At 39.6% G+C, this 15,876-nt stretch overlaps 1 protein-coding gene across 1 annotated transcript; it reads right to left on the bottom strand.

The window, feature by feature from the left end:
• Positions 1–2,929: 2,929 nt before the first annotated feature.
• Positions 2,930–15,611, bottom strand: nabp2 (nucleic acid binding protein 2). Its single transcript, XM_058373169.1, has 6 exons — positions 15,223–15,611; positions 14,796–14,934; positions 5,677–5,748; positions 5,220–5,295; positions 5,062–5,119; positions 2,930–4,985 (listed from the first exon to the last, which is right to left on the bottom strand). Exons 1-6 carry the CDS (start codon positions 15,299–15,301, stop codon positions 4,831–4,833), a joined length of 579 nt encoding a protein of 192 aa, XP_058229152.1. The 5' UTR covers positions 15,302–15,611; the 3' UTR covers positions 2,930–4,830.
• Positions 15,612–15,876: the final 265 nt, after the last annotated feature.

Here is a 15,876-nt window from a genome sequence, read left to right as displayed (position 1 = left end):
TTTTAACATTCAAGAACTTTGCTGTGTTTTTTTTAAATCTGCGCCTGTCTATTCCCACTCTCCCAATACACAGCGTAAAATCCTCGATGTTATTGAAATCTTTTTGCTGCCAAAACAGCCCTGACCCGTCCTGCACTGTGTATTCTGACCCCTTTCTATCAGAACCAGCATTAACTTCTTCAGCAGTTTGAGCAACAGTAGCTCGTCTGTTGGATCGGATCACACGGTCCAGCCTTCTCTCCCCACGTGCATCAGTGAGCCTTGACCGCCCATGACCCTGTCACCGAGTCACCATTGTTCCTTCCTTGGACCACTTTCGATAGATACTGACCACTGCAGACCGGGAACACCCCACAAGAGCTGCAGTTTTGGAGATGCTCTGATCCAGTGGTCTAGCCATCACAATTTGGCCCTTTTGGTCAAACTCAAAGCTCAAATCCTTACACTTGTCCATTTTTCCTGCTTCTAACATCAACTTTGAGGACAAAATGTTCACCTGCTGCCTAATATATCCCACCCACTAACAGGGGCCATGATGAGGAGATCATCAGTCTTATTCACTTAACCGGTCAGTGGTCAGAATGTTGTAGCTGACCGGTGTATAATAACCACTATTGAAATATTAAAAATTTAATTATTTATAATGCTGTTTAAAAAAAAAAGTCTTGTAACCCTCAAACTAGACTGCGCTCAACGACCCCCATATAGCTTTTGTGACCCCTAGTGGGGGTTGTGACCCCCCAGGTTGGGAACCACTACCCTAGCTAGGGTGTACAGTGTAAGTGTGTAGATGTTATTTGGGATGCAGATTTAGTTTATTTTAGTCAAATCCTAAAACACAAATCACAGGATTCCTTTCAGCAGCGAGATGCTAAAGTAATGACGATAGATGAGGATAAAAATAACACAGTTAAGCCGCGATATAAAAAAAAAAAGATTAGCACACGTCTGTCGTTCTTCTGAAAGATTCAGGTCCATCACAGAGCTCCTGCGTCCGGTCACTCACACTGAGTACCGATGGAACAATAGCTAATGTCGGGTTCTGCTGGAATGCTTTCGATTTCATGAGCAGTATATAGTTAGATATGAAGCGGCAATAAACACGCGCACACACACACACACACGCACACACACACACACACGCACACACAAAGACACATTACAAAACTGAGGAAGGAGTAACAATGGAAATACTGAAAGAGAGGATCAGTGACGTCCGTAAGTCTGCTTTCACACTCAACCACACACTAAACAGTGAATTCACCAGAAAAGTGCCGAGTGACGTCAGGGGTCCACCGTATCGACCAATCAGATCGCAGTTTGGCAGCAGCAAAAAAAAATATCTTCAGGTGTGAAAGCAGCAATAAATAGGAGCTTAAATAGATGTTAAATTTCTCTCTGAGCAGTTATTTATTTGTGTGCACTTTTTTATTGTATCTTTAATATATCAGTACATGTGTGTGTGTGTGTGTGTGTGTGTGTGGGAGTGGTCAGTGAGGAGAGGTGTGGTCAGTACCCTGCAGTCGGAGGCAGTGAGCTGGTGTATGATGTATATGCTGCCAAAAATACAGAATATAGCAGTGATGGATTTAAAATCCCGGGTAGGGGCTGAGTGGGGTAGATGGGGGTAGATTTATGGGTAGATCTGTAGCCATCTGGACGTGTCCACTGAGCCACGTTCACACTGAAACGGGAGTGAAAAATGAACAAGTGACTAAAATTTGCACTAGAAAATGAAACACACTGAGACATGGTTAAAAGTCAAGCTCAGGATTTTCCTCTTTTTATTAACAATTCCTGCTGTAAGAGCGTGTGTGTTATTAATGTGTTATAGATCAGTTATTACAGCTTCTCTTAACCGAAAATAGCTGCTGGATCCCTTATTGACTGAATAACAAGGAAAAAAATACCAGATAAATCATTTAGCAAACTATTCTCTATCAACAGGGAACCCATGTGTGATCTCAGAGGGTGTAACTGCATGGAGATGGGGGTGGGGCTTTACTGAGTTCTGTTTCTGATTGGTGCATCCATTTCAAAAAGCTCCACCAATCACAGAGCTTCTGTTAAAAATTCATCCAGAGTTCAATGAACTGATTTTACTGAAATAAAAAATAGATATTAAGTAAGAAAAGACATTGTGCAGGCGAGGCCGAGACGTTTTTGTTAAGCACACGAGCAGCTAAATAAAGAACAGGTCATTTTTTTAAATGGTAATTAAAAAATAAAATTAAAAAATAGCAGCTGCTTCAGATTATTTGAGAAAGAGAGAGAAAGAGAGAAACACTGCTCCCGTGTTTATTTTTTAATATAATAAAGAAAAATAAAGATCAGTTGAACAAGTGACTTTAAGGAAGCAGACGTTGTTTACAAATGAAAACGTGTCCCTTAAACACGTGATTTCGTTATTTGGGGGAAAAGTCCAGCGTTTTCCTCCGTGAAGGTTTTGTGTCCCGCTTTATTCTTTACTTGAAGGATCAGTTGAAGGCAATAAAACATCATGTTTTGTATTTTCAGTGTAATTTATTCCTAAAGAATTTGCCTTAATCCTAAAGGTGAACGCTTACAGTGACCCAAGAGTGACAAGGCTTGGTACCGCCCACAAAGGAGCTCAGCCAATCGTACACTCTGTATCAGAACTAAACTGATTCTTTTGATTTTAGGTTATTTCAGCTCAAGAAATACAGCGATGGGAAAAGATAAACAAACCTTAAATGAGATAAACAAGCCATAGCTACATAAACGATAGTAAGTAATGAGTTTTGAATGTGCAGTGTTTTATCGTCTCAGTTTTCGCCGAGTTATCGCCGAGTGTGTGAGCGCCTGATTTGATTAGATTAGATTAACACACCAGGGTTCAAACACTAATGATTGTGTGTGTGAAAGCACACTGACTCACTTCACACTAAATGATTCTGTAAAAGACAACTTCAATTTCTCTCTCCTTTATTCAGTTTATTCAACTTTAATTTTACACATCAGCCTTACACACACACACACACACACACACACACTCAAATCTTTCAGCTCATTACTGTTAAAGTACAAGCTTCAAAAAAATACCAGTATTGATACCAGAGTCGTATCATGTGCTGGTTGCAGGAACTGAGATGTGTTTGGAAAGTGAATGAATTAACCCGGTTATTAACCTGCAGGTTGCTGCCTTTTCTTTTCTTTTCTTTTCTTTAACAGCAGTGTTAATGCTTGTTTTTTTTTACAGTGTGATGGAGACAATGAGTTTTGTTCTGTGGCTTGGAATTGATTTAAATAAAGAGCTGGTGCTTCATCTATATGATGTTCCTCGTGGTTTTTTTCTCATGGCTTCATCATAATTATACTCTTCTGATGGGCGTGGCTAGGACTGAATATATTCCCTTTCATGGTAAATATTTACTGAACGTGTGAGTGAGGAGAGTGTCATTGCATCACAACATGTAAGAGCCAATCAGGTGCCGGTATGCAAATACTGGACACACCTTATAATTTGCATATTAATAACATCTGGAATTTGACATCAGGGTGAAATTCGTCCACTCAGAATCACACACACATCATTTCCATTTATACAACACACAAGGCTCACAAACTGTTAAAAAATATATTTTCTTATTATTTTATTCCGCATGAAACTTTCCTGCGGTTTTCGGGATGTTGCTTTGACATTTTTAATGTGAACAGGAAACAAAAAAAAAAAACCCTCCTCTCTCTTATGGTCAGAGCTGCCAGAGCTGTGTTTGAGCTTAGAATTATTTCTATTAATTATTTTATCGCACATAAGAACACTGAATGTTTCAACAAATATTTCTGTTTCAGGATTCTGAATCAATCTGGCAACCCTGAGTGTGAGAAAGAAGCGCTGACGTGTAAATAATGTAAAAACAAACACACAGATATTCTATTTTAAAGTTACAGAATGGATTAAAATGAAATCATCGTTAAATGTAGAAAAGCCTGGAAACTCGTTTCCTTTATAACAATGTTATTACAAGTGCAACGCTGACATCGCTTTCCTGTAAAATATTTCATTATAAAATTAAAAAAATAAAATAAAATATTTCCAGCGTGGTGTGTGATATGAAGACGGTGTGAACGGAATAAAGTTCTCTTTATTCACTTCTATTAGAGTTCTACAAAAATGTTAGTGTTAAGAAACCGAGGCTGATGATCGACCGGTCAGCGAATAAACTGCGAGAGTAACCAAGACAGTAAACCAGAGCGGAGTTACGTCTCCAAAATGGACTATACTTTACTTATTAAATGCTTTATTACGTACAAATAAAAAAACATCCTGTACTGTAATGATGCTACACCGATTAAAAAAAAAAAAAAATTATTAAATTAAAAAACTCTGATATTTTGTTAGTAATAACTAAATAATTAATGAAGCATTAATAAAGCTTTTTGTTTTTTAAAAAGAGTTTAAATTAAGCATTATATATTTTTTTCTTCTTCACAAAAACCCTAACAATTATTACCAGGACGCTCTATTAAATGTAAAAACTTTTTTTGAAATAATTTTTTAAAGTGTTCAAATGAAGCAAAAAGAGTTGGTCTACATCTTTAATATGGAGATTTATAGATCAAGAGAGATCAGGATTTTTGGTACGTTTTTTGTTAATTTAATAACAAACTCTTTTAAGGCTTTAAATTGCTCAGGTCAGATCTTGTGTAGGACCAAAAAAATAAAAATAAAAAGCGTAACACAGATAAATATCACACGTCATTTAAGGACACATTCACATCACAGACACATGCTGCAGAGTTATTCAAAAGAATCGACTCGTGAATCGATTCGTTCCGGACCGATTCAGAGAACGGATCCGGCTCCAATCATCTTTTAGCGGAACGTCGCGTCTCTTTTCCATTACTCACTGCGCTCCCAGAGGCGGAGCTTCTGTTGGCGTTCCCGGCGTTCGTTCGGCCGCTCGTCTGCGTGCTCCCTGAGCTCGGACAGTTCACTCCGTTACCGTTAGTGGCATCGGGCCCTATACACGTTTGGTCAACACTGGTCAACACTTTCACTGGAGTTACATTAAACTGATGCTGATGAGAGACACTCACCTGCAGCACTCGAGGAACCGTTGTTGTTGTTTGTGTTGTTTCCTTGCTCGTTAATCCCCTATGATGTGAAATTGACACTTTGTTACTACAGCAGTCTATAACAATGTTATAACACAGGGTTTAATCGTATTAAAAAGGATAAAAAATATCAAACCTACTGTTTTGTTCATCAGGGCCAAATATTCAGGATTGGGCTCGCTGAAGTTCGGCACTTCGGAGTAAACCATGCAGAATCTGAAACATTTACACAAGGTGAATGATCACACACACACACACACACACTTCATATACACCCACAGGAGATTTAATTCCCCCTCATCATTTGGGTGCTGTCTGTGAAATGCCCCTTCAGCTCCCCTACTGGTGCAATTAATCATAATCTCTTCTGGAATGTTCTGGATGCTGGTCGATCAGGAGGTGTTTCACAGCATCAACGGTTGCGTTATTGTTTCTATAGTAACAGCTCCTTCACAGACTCGTCCGACAGACGCTCCACTGATTATAAACAGATTAAAACCCTGTGGAATCATTGATACGGTTACAGAACTGTGTGTGTGTGTGAAGGAGTCTCCAGTGTCAGTGCTGTGTAAAAGTCACTTTAAGATTTAACCTTACTCTCCGATCTTCTGCAGCTCTCCCCCTCTTCCTGTGTATAGAGTGAGACAGCCTTTAAAAACGGACGCATAGCTGTAAACACACACACACACACACACACACACAGACAAACTGCTGCTTCATCAGTGCAGAAAAACAGATCACTGATTTACATAAAGATTAGAGAGAACCTCCTCAACAAAATCTATTCAACATGCAAACAGTGAAACATCTGTCATGTGTTTACTGATTTCAGTCTTAATTTGAGGTAATTTTCTGTTAATTAGTGTGATGATTAGTGCAGCAGTGTGATGATTAATGCAGCAGTGTGATGATTAGTGCAGCATTGTGATGATTAGTGCAGCAGTGTGATGATTAATGCAGCAGTGTGATGATTAGTGCAGCAGTGTGATGATTAATGCAGCAGTGTGATGATTAATGCAGCAGTGTGATGATTAGTGCAGCAGTGTGATGATTAGTGCAGCAGTGTGATGATTAATGCAGCAGTGTGATGAGTAGTGCAGCAGTGTGATGATTAGTGCAGCAGTGTGATGATTAGTGCAGCAGTGTGATGATTAGTGCAGCAGTGTGATGATTAGTGCAGCAGTGTGATGATTAATGCAGCAGTGTGATGATTAATGCAGCAGTGTGATGATTAATGCAGCAGTGTGATGATTAGTGCAGCAGTGTGATGATTAATGCAGCAGTGTGATGATTAATGCAGTGTGATGATTAATGCAGCAGTGTGATGATTAGTGCAGTGTGATGATTAATGCAGCAGTGTGATGATTAGTGCAGCAGTGTGATGATTAATGCAGTGTGATGATTAGTGCAGCAGTGTGATGATTAGTGCAGCAGTGTGATGATTAGTGCAGTGTGATGATTAATGCAGCAGTGTGATGATTAGTGCAGTGTGATGATTAATGCAGCAGTGTGATGATTAGTGCAGCAGTGTGATGATTAGTGCAGTGTGATGATTAGTGCAGTGTGATGATTAGTGCAGTGTGATGATTAATGCAGCAGTGTGATGATTAATGCAGCAGTGTGATGATTAATGCAGTGTGATGATTAATGCAGCAGTGTGATGATTAGTGCAGTGTGATGATTAATGCAGTGTGATGATTAGTGCAGCAATGTGATGATTAATGCAGCAGTGTGATGATTAGTGCAGCAGTGTGATGATTAGTGCAGTGTGATGATTAATGCAGTGTGATGATTAGTGCAGTGTGATGATTAATGCAGTGTGATGATTAATGCAGCAGTGTGATGATTAATGCAGCAGTGTGATGATTAGTGCAGTGTGATGATTAATGCAGTGTGATGATTAATGCAGTGTGATGATTAATGCAGTGTGATGATTAATGCAGCAGTGTGATGATTAGTGCAGCAGTGTGATGATTAGTGCAGTGTGATGATTAGTGCAGCAGTGTGATTAGTGCAGTGTGATGATTAATGCAGCAGTGTGATGATTAATGCAGCAGTGTGATGATTAATGCAGTGTGATGATTAATGCAGCAGTGTGATGATTAGTGCAGTGTGATGATTAATGCAGCAGTGTGATGATTAATGCAGCAGTGTGATGATTAATGCAGCAGTGTGATGATTAATGCAGCAGTGTGATGATTAGTGCAGCAGTGTGATGATTAATGCAGCAGTGTGATGATTAATGCAGCAGTGTGATGATTAATGCAGTGTGATGATTAATGCAGCAGTGTGATGATTAATGCAGTGTGATGATTAGTGCAGCAGTGTGATGATTAATGCAGCAGTGTGATGATTAATGCAGCAGTGTGATGATTAATGCAGCAGTGTGATGATTAATGCAGCAGTGTGATGATTAGAGCAGCAGCGTGATGATTAATGCAGCAGTGTGATGATTAATGCAGCAGTGTGATGATTAGTGCAGTGTGATGATTAATGCAGCAGTGTGATGATTAATGCAGCAGTGTGATGATTAATGCAGCAGTGTGATGATTAATGCAGCAGTGTGATGATTAGTGCAGCAGTGTGATGATTAATGCAGCAGTGTGATGATTAATGCAGCAGTGTGATGATTAATGCAGTGTGATGATTAATGCAGCAGTGTGATGATTAATGCAGTGTGATGATTAGTGCAGCAGTGTGATGATTAATGCAGCAGTGTGATGATTAATGCAGCAGTGTGATGATTAATGCAGCAGTGTGATGATTAATGCAGCAGTGTGATGATTAGTGCAGCAGTGTGATGATTAGTGCAGCAGTGTGATGATTAGTGCAGTGTGATGATTAATGCAGCAGTGTGATGATTAGAGCAGCAGCGTGATGATTAATGCAGCAGTGTGATGATTAATGCAGCAGTGTGATGATTAATGCAGTGTGATGATTAGTGCAGCAGTGTGATGATTAGTGCAGCAGTGTGATGATTAATGCAGTGTGATGATTAGAGCAGCAGCGTGATGATTAATGCAGCAGTGTGATGATTAATGCAGCAGTGTGATGATTAATGCAGTGTGATGATTAATGCAGCAGTGTGATGATTAATGCAGTGTGATGATTAGTGCAGCAGTGTGATGATTAATGCAGTGTGATGATTAATGCAGCAGTGTGATGATTAATGCAGTGTGATGATTAATGCAGTGTGATGATTAATGCAGCAGTGTGATGATTAATGCAGTGTGATGATTAATGCAGCAGTGTGATGATTAGTGCAGTGTGATGATTAATGCAGCAGTGTGATGATTAGTGCAGTGTGATGATTAATGCAGTGTGATGATTAATGCAGTGTGATGATTAATGCAGCAGTGTGATGATTAGTGCAGTGTGATGATTAATGCAGTGTGATGATTAATGCAGCAGTGTGATGATTAGTGCAGCAGTGTGATGATTAGTGCAGCAGTGTGATGATTAGTGCAGCAGTGTGATGATTAGTGCAGCAGTGTGATGATTAGTGCAGTGTGATGATTAATGCAGTGTGAAGATTAATGCAGCAGTGTGATGATTAGTGCAGTGTGATGATTAATGCAGTGTGAAGATTAATGCAGCAGTGTGATGATTAGTGCAGTGTGATGATTAATGCAGTGTGATGATTAATGCAGTGTGATGATTAGTGCAGCAGTGTGATGATTAATGCAGTGTGATGATTAATGCAGCAGTGTGATGATTAATGCAGCAGTGTGATGATTAATGCAGTGTGATGATTAATGCAGCAGTGTGATGATTAGTGCAGTGTGATGATTAATGCAGTGTGATGATTAATGCAGCAGTGTGATGATTAGTGCAGTGTGATGATTAATGCAGCAGTGTGATGATTAATGCAGCAGTGTGATTAATGCAGTGTGATGATTAGTGCAGCAATGTGATGATTAATGCAGCAGTGTGATGATTAGTGCAGTGTGATGATTAGTGCAGTGTGATGATTAGTGCAGTGTGATGATTAATGCAGTGTGATGATTAATGCAGCAGTGTGATGATTAATGCAGCAGTGTGATGATTAGTGCAGTGTGATGACTAGTGCAGTGTGATGATTAATGCAGCAGTGTGATGATTAATGCAGCAGTGTGATGATTAATGCAGCAGTGTGATGATTAGTGCAGTGTGATGATTAATGCAGCAGTGTGATGATTAATGCAGCAGTGTGATGATTAGTGCAGTGTGATGATTAATGCAGCAGTGTGATGATTAGTGCAGTGTGATGATTAATGCAGCAGTGTGATGATTAGTGCAGCAGTGTGATGATTAATGCAGTGTGATGATTAATGCAGCAGTGTGATGATTAGTGCAGTGTGATGATTAGTGAAGTGTGATGATTAATGCAGCAGTGTGATGATTAATGCAGTGTGATGATTAATGCAGCAGTGTGATGATTAGTGCAGTGTGATGATTAATGCAGTGTGATGATTAATGCAGTGTGATGATTAATGCAGCAGTGTGATGATTAGTGCAGTGTGATGATTAGTGCAGTGTGATGATTAATGCAGCAGTGTGATGATTAGTGCAGTGTGATGATTAATGCAGCAGTGTGATGATTAGTGCAGTGTGATGATTAATGCAGCAGTGTGATGATTAGTGCAGTGTGATGATTAATGCAGCAGTGTGATGATTAATGCAGTGTGATGATTAATGCAGCAGTGTGATGATTAGTGCAGTGTGATGATTAGTGCAGCAATGTGATGATTAATGCAGCAGTGTGATGATTAGTGCAGTGTGATGATTAGTGCAGTGTGATGATTAATACAGCAGTGTGATGATTAATGCAGCAGTGTGATGATTAATGCAGCAGTGTGATGATTAGTGCAGTGTGATGATTAGTGCAGTGTGATTAGTGCAGTGTGATGATTAATGCAGTGTGATGATTAGTGCAGCAATGTGATGATTAATGCAGCAGTGTGATGATTAGTGCAGTGTGATGATTAGTGCAGTGTGATGATTAGTGCAGTGTGATGATTAATGCAGCAGTGTGATGATTAGTGCAGTGTGATGATTAATGCAGCAGTGTGATGATTAGTGCAGCAGTGTGATGATTAATGCAGTGTGATGATTAATGCAGCAGTGTGATGATTAGTGCAGTGTGATGATTAGTGCAGTGTGATGATTAATGCAGTGTGATGATTAATGCAGCAGTGTGATGATTAGTGCAGTGTGATGATTAATGCAGTGTGATGATTAATGCAGTGTGATGATTAATGCAGCAGTGTGATGATTAGTGCAGTGTGATGATTAATGCAGTGTGATGATTAGTGCAGTGTGATGATTAATGCAGTGTGATGATTAGTGCAGCAATGTGATGATTAATGCAGCAGTGTGATGATTAGTGCAGCAGTGTGATGATTAGTGCAGTGTGATGATTAGTGCAGCAGTGTGATGATTAATGCAGCAGTGTGATGATTAATGCAGTGTGATGATTAATGCAGCAGTGTGATGATTAATGCAGCAGTGTGATGATTAATGCAGTGTGATGATTAATGCAGCAGTGTGATGATTAGTGCAGTGTGATGATTAGTGCAGTGTGATGATTAGTGCAGTGTGATGATTAATGCAGCATTGTGATGATTAGTGCAGTGTGATGATTAGTGCAGTGTGATGATTAATGCAGTGTGATGATTAGTGCAGCAATGTGATGATTAATGCAGCAGTGTGATGATTAGTGCAGCAGTGTGATGATTAGTGCAGTGTGATGATTAATGCAGCAGTGTGATTAGTGCAGTGTGATGATTAATGCAGTGTGATGATTAGTGCAGTGTGATGATTAATGCAGTGTGATGATTAATGCAGCAGTGTGATGATTAGTGCAGTGTGATGATTAATGCAGTGTGATGATTAATGCAGTGTGATGATTAATGCAGCAGTGTGATGATTAATGCAGTGTGATGATTAATGCAGCAGTGTGATGATTAATGCAGTGTGATGATTAGTGCAGTGTGATGATTAGTGCAGTGTGATGATTAGTGCAGTGTGATGATTAGTGCAGTGTGATGATTAATGCAGCATTGTGATGATTAGTGCAGTGTGATGATTAATGCAGTGTGATGATTAATGCAGTGTGATGATTAATGCAGTGTGATGATTAATGCAGCAGTGTGATGATTAATGCAGTGTGATGATTAATGCAGCAGTGTGATGATTAATGCAGTGTGATGATTAGTGCAGTGTGATGATTAGTGCAGTGTGATGATTAATGCAGTGTGATGATTAGTGCAGCAATGTGATGATTAATGCAGCAGTGTGATGATTAGTGCAGCAGTGTGATGATTAATGCAGTGTGATGATTAGTGCAGTGTGATGATTAATGCAGCAGTGTGATGATTAATGCAGTGTGATGATTAATGCAGCAGTGTGATTAATGCAGCAGTGTGATGATTAATGCAGCAGTGTGATGATTAATGCAGTGTGATGATTAATGCAGCAGTGTGATGATTAATGCAGCAGTGTGATGATTAATGCAGTGTGATGATTAATGCAGCAGTGTGATGATTAGTGCAGCAGTGTGATGATTAGTGCAGCAGTGTGATGATTAGTGCAGCAGTGTGATGATTAATGCAGCAGTGTGATGATTAGTGCAGTGTGATGATTAATGCAGCAGTGTGATGATTAGTGCAGCAGTGTGATGATTAATGCAGCAGTGTGATGATTAATGCAGTGTGATGATTAATGCAGCAGTGTGATGATTAGTGCAGCAGTGTGATGATTAATGCAGCAGTGTGATGATTAATGCAGTGTGATGATTAATGCAGTGTGATGATTAATGCAGTGTGATGATTAATGCAGCAGTGTGATGATTAGTGCAGTGTGATGATTAATGCAGCAGTGTGATGATTAGTGCAGTGTGATGATTAATGCAGTGTGATGATTAGTGCAGTGTGATGATTAGTGCAGTGTGATGATTAATGCAGTGTGATGATTAGTGCAGCAATGTGATGATTAATGCAGCAGTGTGATGATTAGTGCAGCAGTGTGATGATTAATGCAGTGTGATGATTAGTGCAGTGTGATGATTAATGCAGCAGTGTGATGATTAATGCAGCAGTGTGATGATTAATGCAGTGTGATGATTAATGCAGCAGTGTGATGATTAATGCAATGTGATGATTAATGCAGTGTGATGATTAATGCAGTGTGATGATTAATGCAGCAGTGTGATGATTAATGCAGTGTGATGATTAATGCAGCAGTGTGATGATTAGTGCAGTGTGATGATTAGTGCAGTGTGATGATTAGTGCAGTGTGATGATTAGTGCAGTGTGATGATTAGTGCAGCAATGTGATGATTAATGCAGCAGTGTGATGATTAGTGCAGCAGTGTGATGATTAATGCAGTGTGATGATTAGTGCAGTGTGATGATTAATGCAGCAGTGTGATGATTAATGCAGCAGTGTGATGATTAATGCAGTGTGATGATTAATGCAGCAGTGTGATTAATGCAGCAGTGTGATGATTAATGCAGCAGTGTGATGATTAATGCAGTGTGATGATTAATGCAGCAGTGTGATGATTAATGCAGCAGTGTGATGATTAATGCAGTGTGATGATTAATGCAGCAGTGTGATGATTAGTGCAGCAGTGTGATGATTAGTGCAGCAGTGTGATGATTAGTGCAGCAGTGTGATGATTAATGCAGCAGTGTGATGATTAGTGCAGTGTGATGATTAATGCAGCAGTGTGATGATTAGTGCAGCAGTGTGATGATTAATGCAGCAGTGTGATGATTAATGCAGTGTGATGATTAATGCAGCAGTGTGATGATTAATGCAGTGTGATGATTAATGCAGTGTGATGATTAATGCAGTGTGATGATTAATGCAGTGTGATGATTAATGCAGTGTGTTGATTAATGCAGCAGTGTGATGATTAATGCAGCAGTGTGATGATTAGTGCAGTGTGATGATTAGTGCAGCAGTGTGATGATTAATGCAGCAGTGTGATTAGTGCAGTGTGATGATTAATGCAGTGTGATGATTAATGCAGCAGTGTGATGATTAGTGCAGTGTGATGATTAATGCAGTGTGATGATTAATGCAGCAGTGTGATGATTAATGCAGTGTGATGATTAATGCAGTGTGATGATTAATGCAGTGTGATGATTAGTGCAGCAGTGTGATGATTAATGCAGTGTGATGATTAGTGCAGTGTGGTGATTAATGCAGTGTGATGATTAATGCAGCAGTGTGATGATTAATGCAGCAGTGTGATGATTAATGCAGTGTGATGATTAGTGCAGTGTGATGATTAATGCAGTGTGATGATTAATGCAGCAGTGTGATGATTAATGCAGTGTGATGATTAGTGCAGTGTGGTGATTAATGCAGTGTGATGATTAATGCAGCAGTGTGATGATTAATGCAGCAGTGTGATGATTAATGCAGCAGTGTGATGATTAGTGCAGTGTGATGATTAATGCAGTGTGATGATTAATGCAGCAGTGTGATGATTAATGCAGTGTGATGATTAATGCAGTGTGATGATTAGTGCAGTGTGATGATTAATGCAGTGTGATGATTAATGCAGCAGTGTGATGATTAATGCAGTGTGATGATTAATGCAGTGTGATGATTAGTGCAGTGTGATGATTAATGCAGTGTGATGATTAATGCAGCAGTGTGATGATTAATGCAGCAGTGTGATGATTAATGCAGTGTGATGATTAATGCAGTGTGATGATTAGTGCAGTGTGATGATTAATGCAGTGTGATGATTAATGCAGCAGTGTGATGATTAATGCAGCAGTGTGATGATTAATGCAGTGTGATGATTAATGCAGCAGTGTGATGATTAATGCAGTGTGATGATTAGTGCAGCAGTGTGATGATTAATGCAGTGTGATGATTAATGCAGCAGTGTGATGATTAATGCAGTGTGATGATTAGTGCAGCAGTGTGATGATTAGTGCAGCAGTGTGATGATTAGTGCAGCAGTGTGATGATTAGTGCAGTGTGATGATTAATGCAGTGTGATGATTAGTGCAGCAGTGTGATGATTAGTGCAGCAGTGTGATGATTAGTGCAGCAGTGTGATGATTAGTGCAGTGTGATGATTAATGCAGTGTGATGATTAGTGCAGCAGTGTGATGATTAATGCAGTGTGATGATTAGTGCAGCAGTGTGATGATTAGTGCAGCAGTGTGATGATTAGTGCAGCAGTGTGATGATTAGTGCAGCAGTGTGATGATTAGTGCAGCAGTGTGATGATTAATGCAGTGTGATGATTAGTGCAGTGTGATGATTAATGCAGTGTGATGATTAGTGCAGCAGTGTGATGATTAGTGCAGCAGTGTGATGATTAGTGCAGTGTGATGATTAGTGCAGCAGTGTGATGATTAATGCAGTGTGATGATTAATGCAGTGTGATGATTAATGCAGCAGTGTGATGATTAGTGCAGCAGTGTGATGATTAATGCAGTGTGATGATTAATGCAGTGTGATGATTAATGCAGCAGTGTGATGATTAATGCAGCAGTGTGATGATTAATGCAGTGTGATGATTAATGCAGTGTGATGATTAATGCAGCAGTGTGATGATTAGTGCAGTGTGATGATTAATACAGCAGTGTGATGATTAATACAGCAGTGTGATGATTAGTGCAGTGTGATGATTAGTGCAGTGTGATGATTAATACAGCAGTGTGCAGTATGATAATGATGTGGTGGTGTTTGGGGAGAAATCTCACCCTTTGGTCAGTCGGAGGATGTCTCCGGTCTGTATGAGTGCTCCGACTTCATCCCACACTGATATGCTGATGCTCCCTGTCTTATCTGCTACCTTACAGGTGCGTACCTCGTGGCCATCTTTGGTTTTGGTGACCCTTCCTAGACAGACAGACAGACAGACAGATAGATAGATAGATAGATAGATAGATAGATAGATAGATAGATAGATAGATTAAAAACTCAAATCATTAAACAAATAAACATACATTTGTCTTCAAATTACCTCTATAGCAGGCCTACAATTACATGCAAAATACAATTATGAATGAATTTATTATAATCTCTACAGGTTCTACTGTAACAGCTGCATGCATTTAATTTACATGTAATATTTAATCACACAATTCACACTGAATCTGCAGTAAAGCTTCTGTGATGTTTATGAACCTGTCTCCAGGACGATGAAGATGACATTTAAGTTCTTCAGTCCGGGTTTGATGTCCTTCACAAACGTCTCTGTGGTCATTTCTCACAATTCTAATCCGATTTTAATTAAAATTCCTGACGGTGGACACAGACATGGCTAGCATACACACAAACTTATGGACACCATGGCTAGGCTTTAGCTAGGCCACCTTCTCCACAGCTAGGTAGTTTTATTTAACGTATGCTGTTATAAACCCAAGCTAAACGCACCAACTTGAGTAATAACTCGATAATACGGCGGAGAGAGAGAGAGAGAGAGAGAGAGAGAGAGAGAGAGAGAGTTAAGCAGCACAGCGATGCTAACGGTTGACGTTTGTTTTGCTCCTCTTCCGTGCGCGATGACGCAATCCATACGCCCCGCGCTTACGTTCGGCACGTGACTCGTTCAGGTTCCTCAGAGGAGATAACTCTCTCTAATCTTTCTGAATAAAGATTCACCAGTGGCTTACACACTCTGCAAATAGGCTACACGTTCCAAAATGCATTTATAAACATATTACATTTTATAAGGATATAAAGTCTTTGTGTTTATTGACCGATCAAGCATAACATTATGACCACCTGCCTAATATTGTGTTGGTCCCCTTTTTGCTGCTAAAACAGCCCTGACCCATC

This window comes from Hemibagrus wyckioides, linkage group LG21, assembly GCF_019097595.1.
Source record: "Hemibagrus wyckioides isolate EC202008001 linkage group LG21, SWU_Hwy_1.0, whole genome shotgun sequence".
In the NCBI taxonomy this organism is placed as follows: domain Eukaryota; kingdom Metazoa; phylum Chordata; class Actinopteri; order Siluriformes; family Bagridae; genus Hemibagrus; species Hemibagrus wyckioides.
The sequence above is the reverse complement of the archived record's forward strand: the minus strand, read 5'-3'. Positions and strand labels throughout refer to the sequence as shown.

Coding starts and splice junctions, on each gene's coding strand:
- nabp2 (XM_058373169.1), bottom strand. CDS start 15,301: ATGACCACAGAGACGTTTGTGAAGGACATCAAACCCGGACTGAAGAAC. Junction 5,296..5,676: donor GAGCTGCAGAAGATCGGAGA/GTAAGGTTAAAT, acceptor TAAATGTTTCAG/ATTCTGCATGGTTTACTCCG. Junction 4,986..5,061: donor CGGTTCCTCGAGTGCTGCAG/GTGAGTGTCTCT, acceptor AAACGTGTATAG/GGCCCGATGCCACTAACGGT.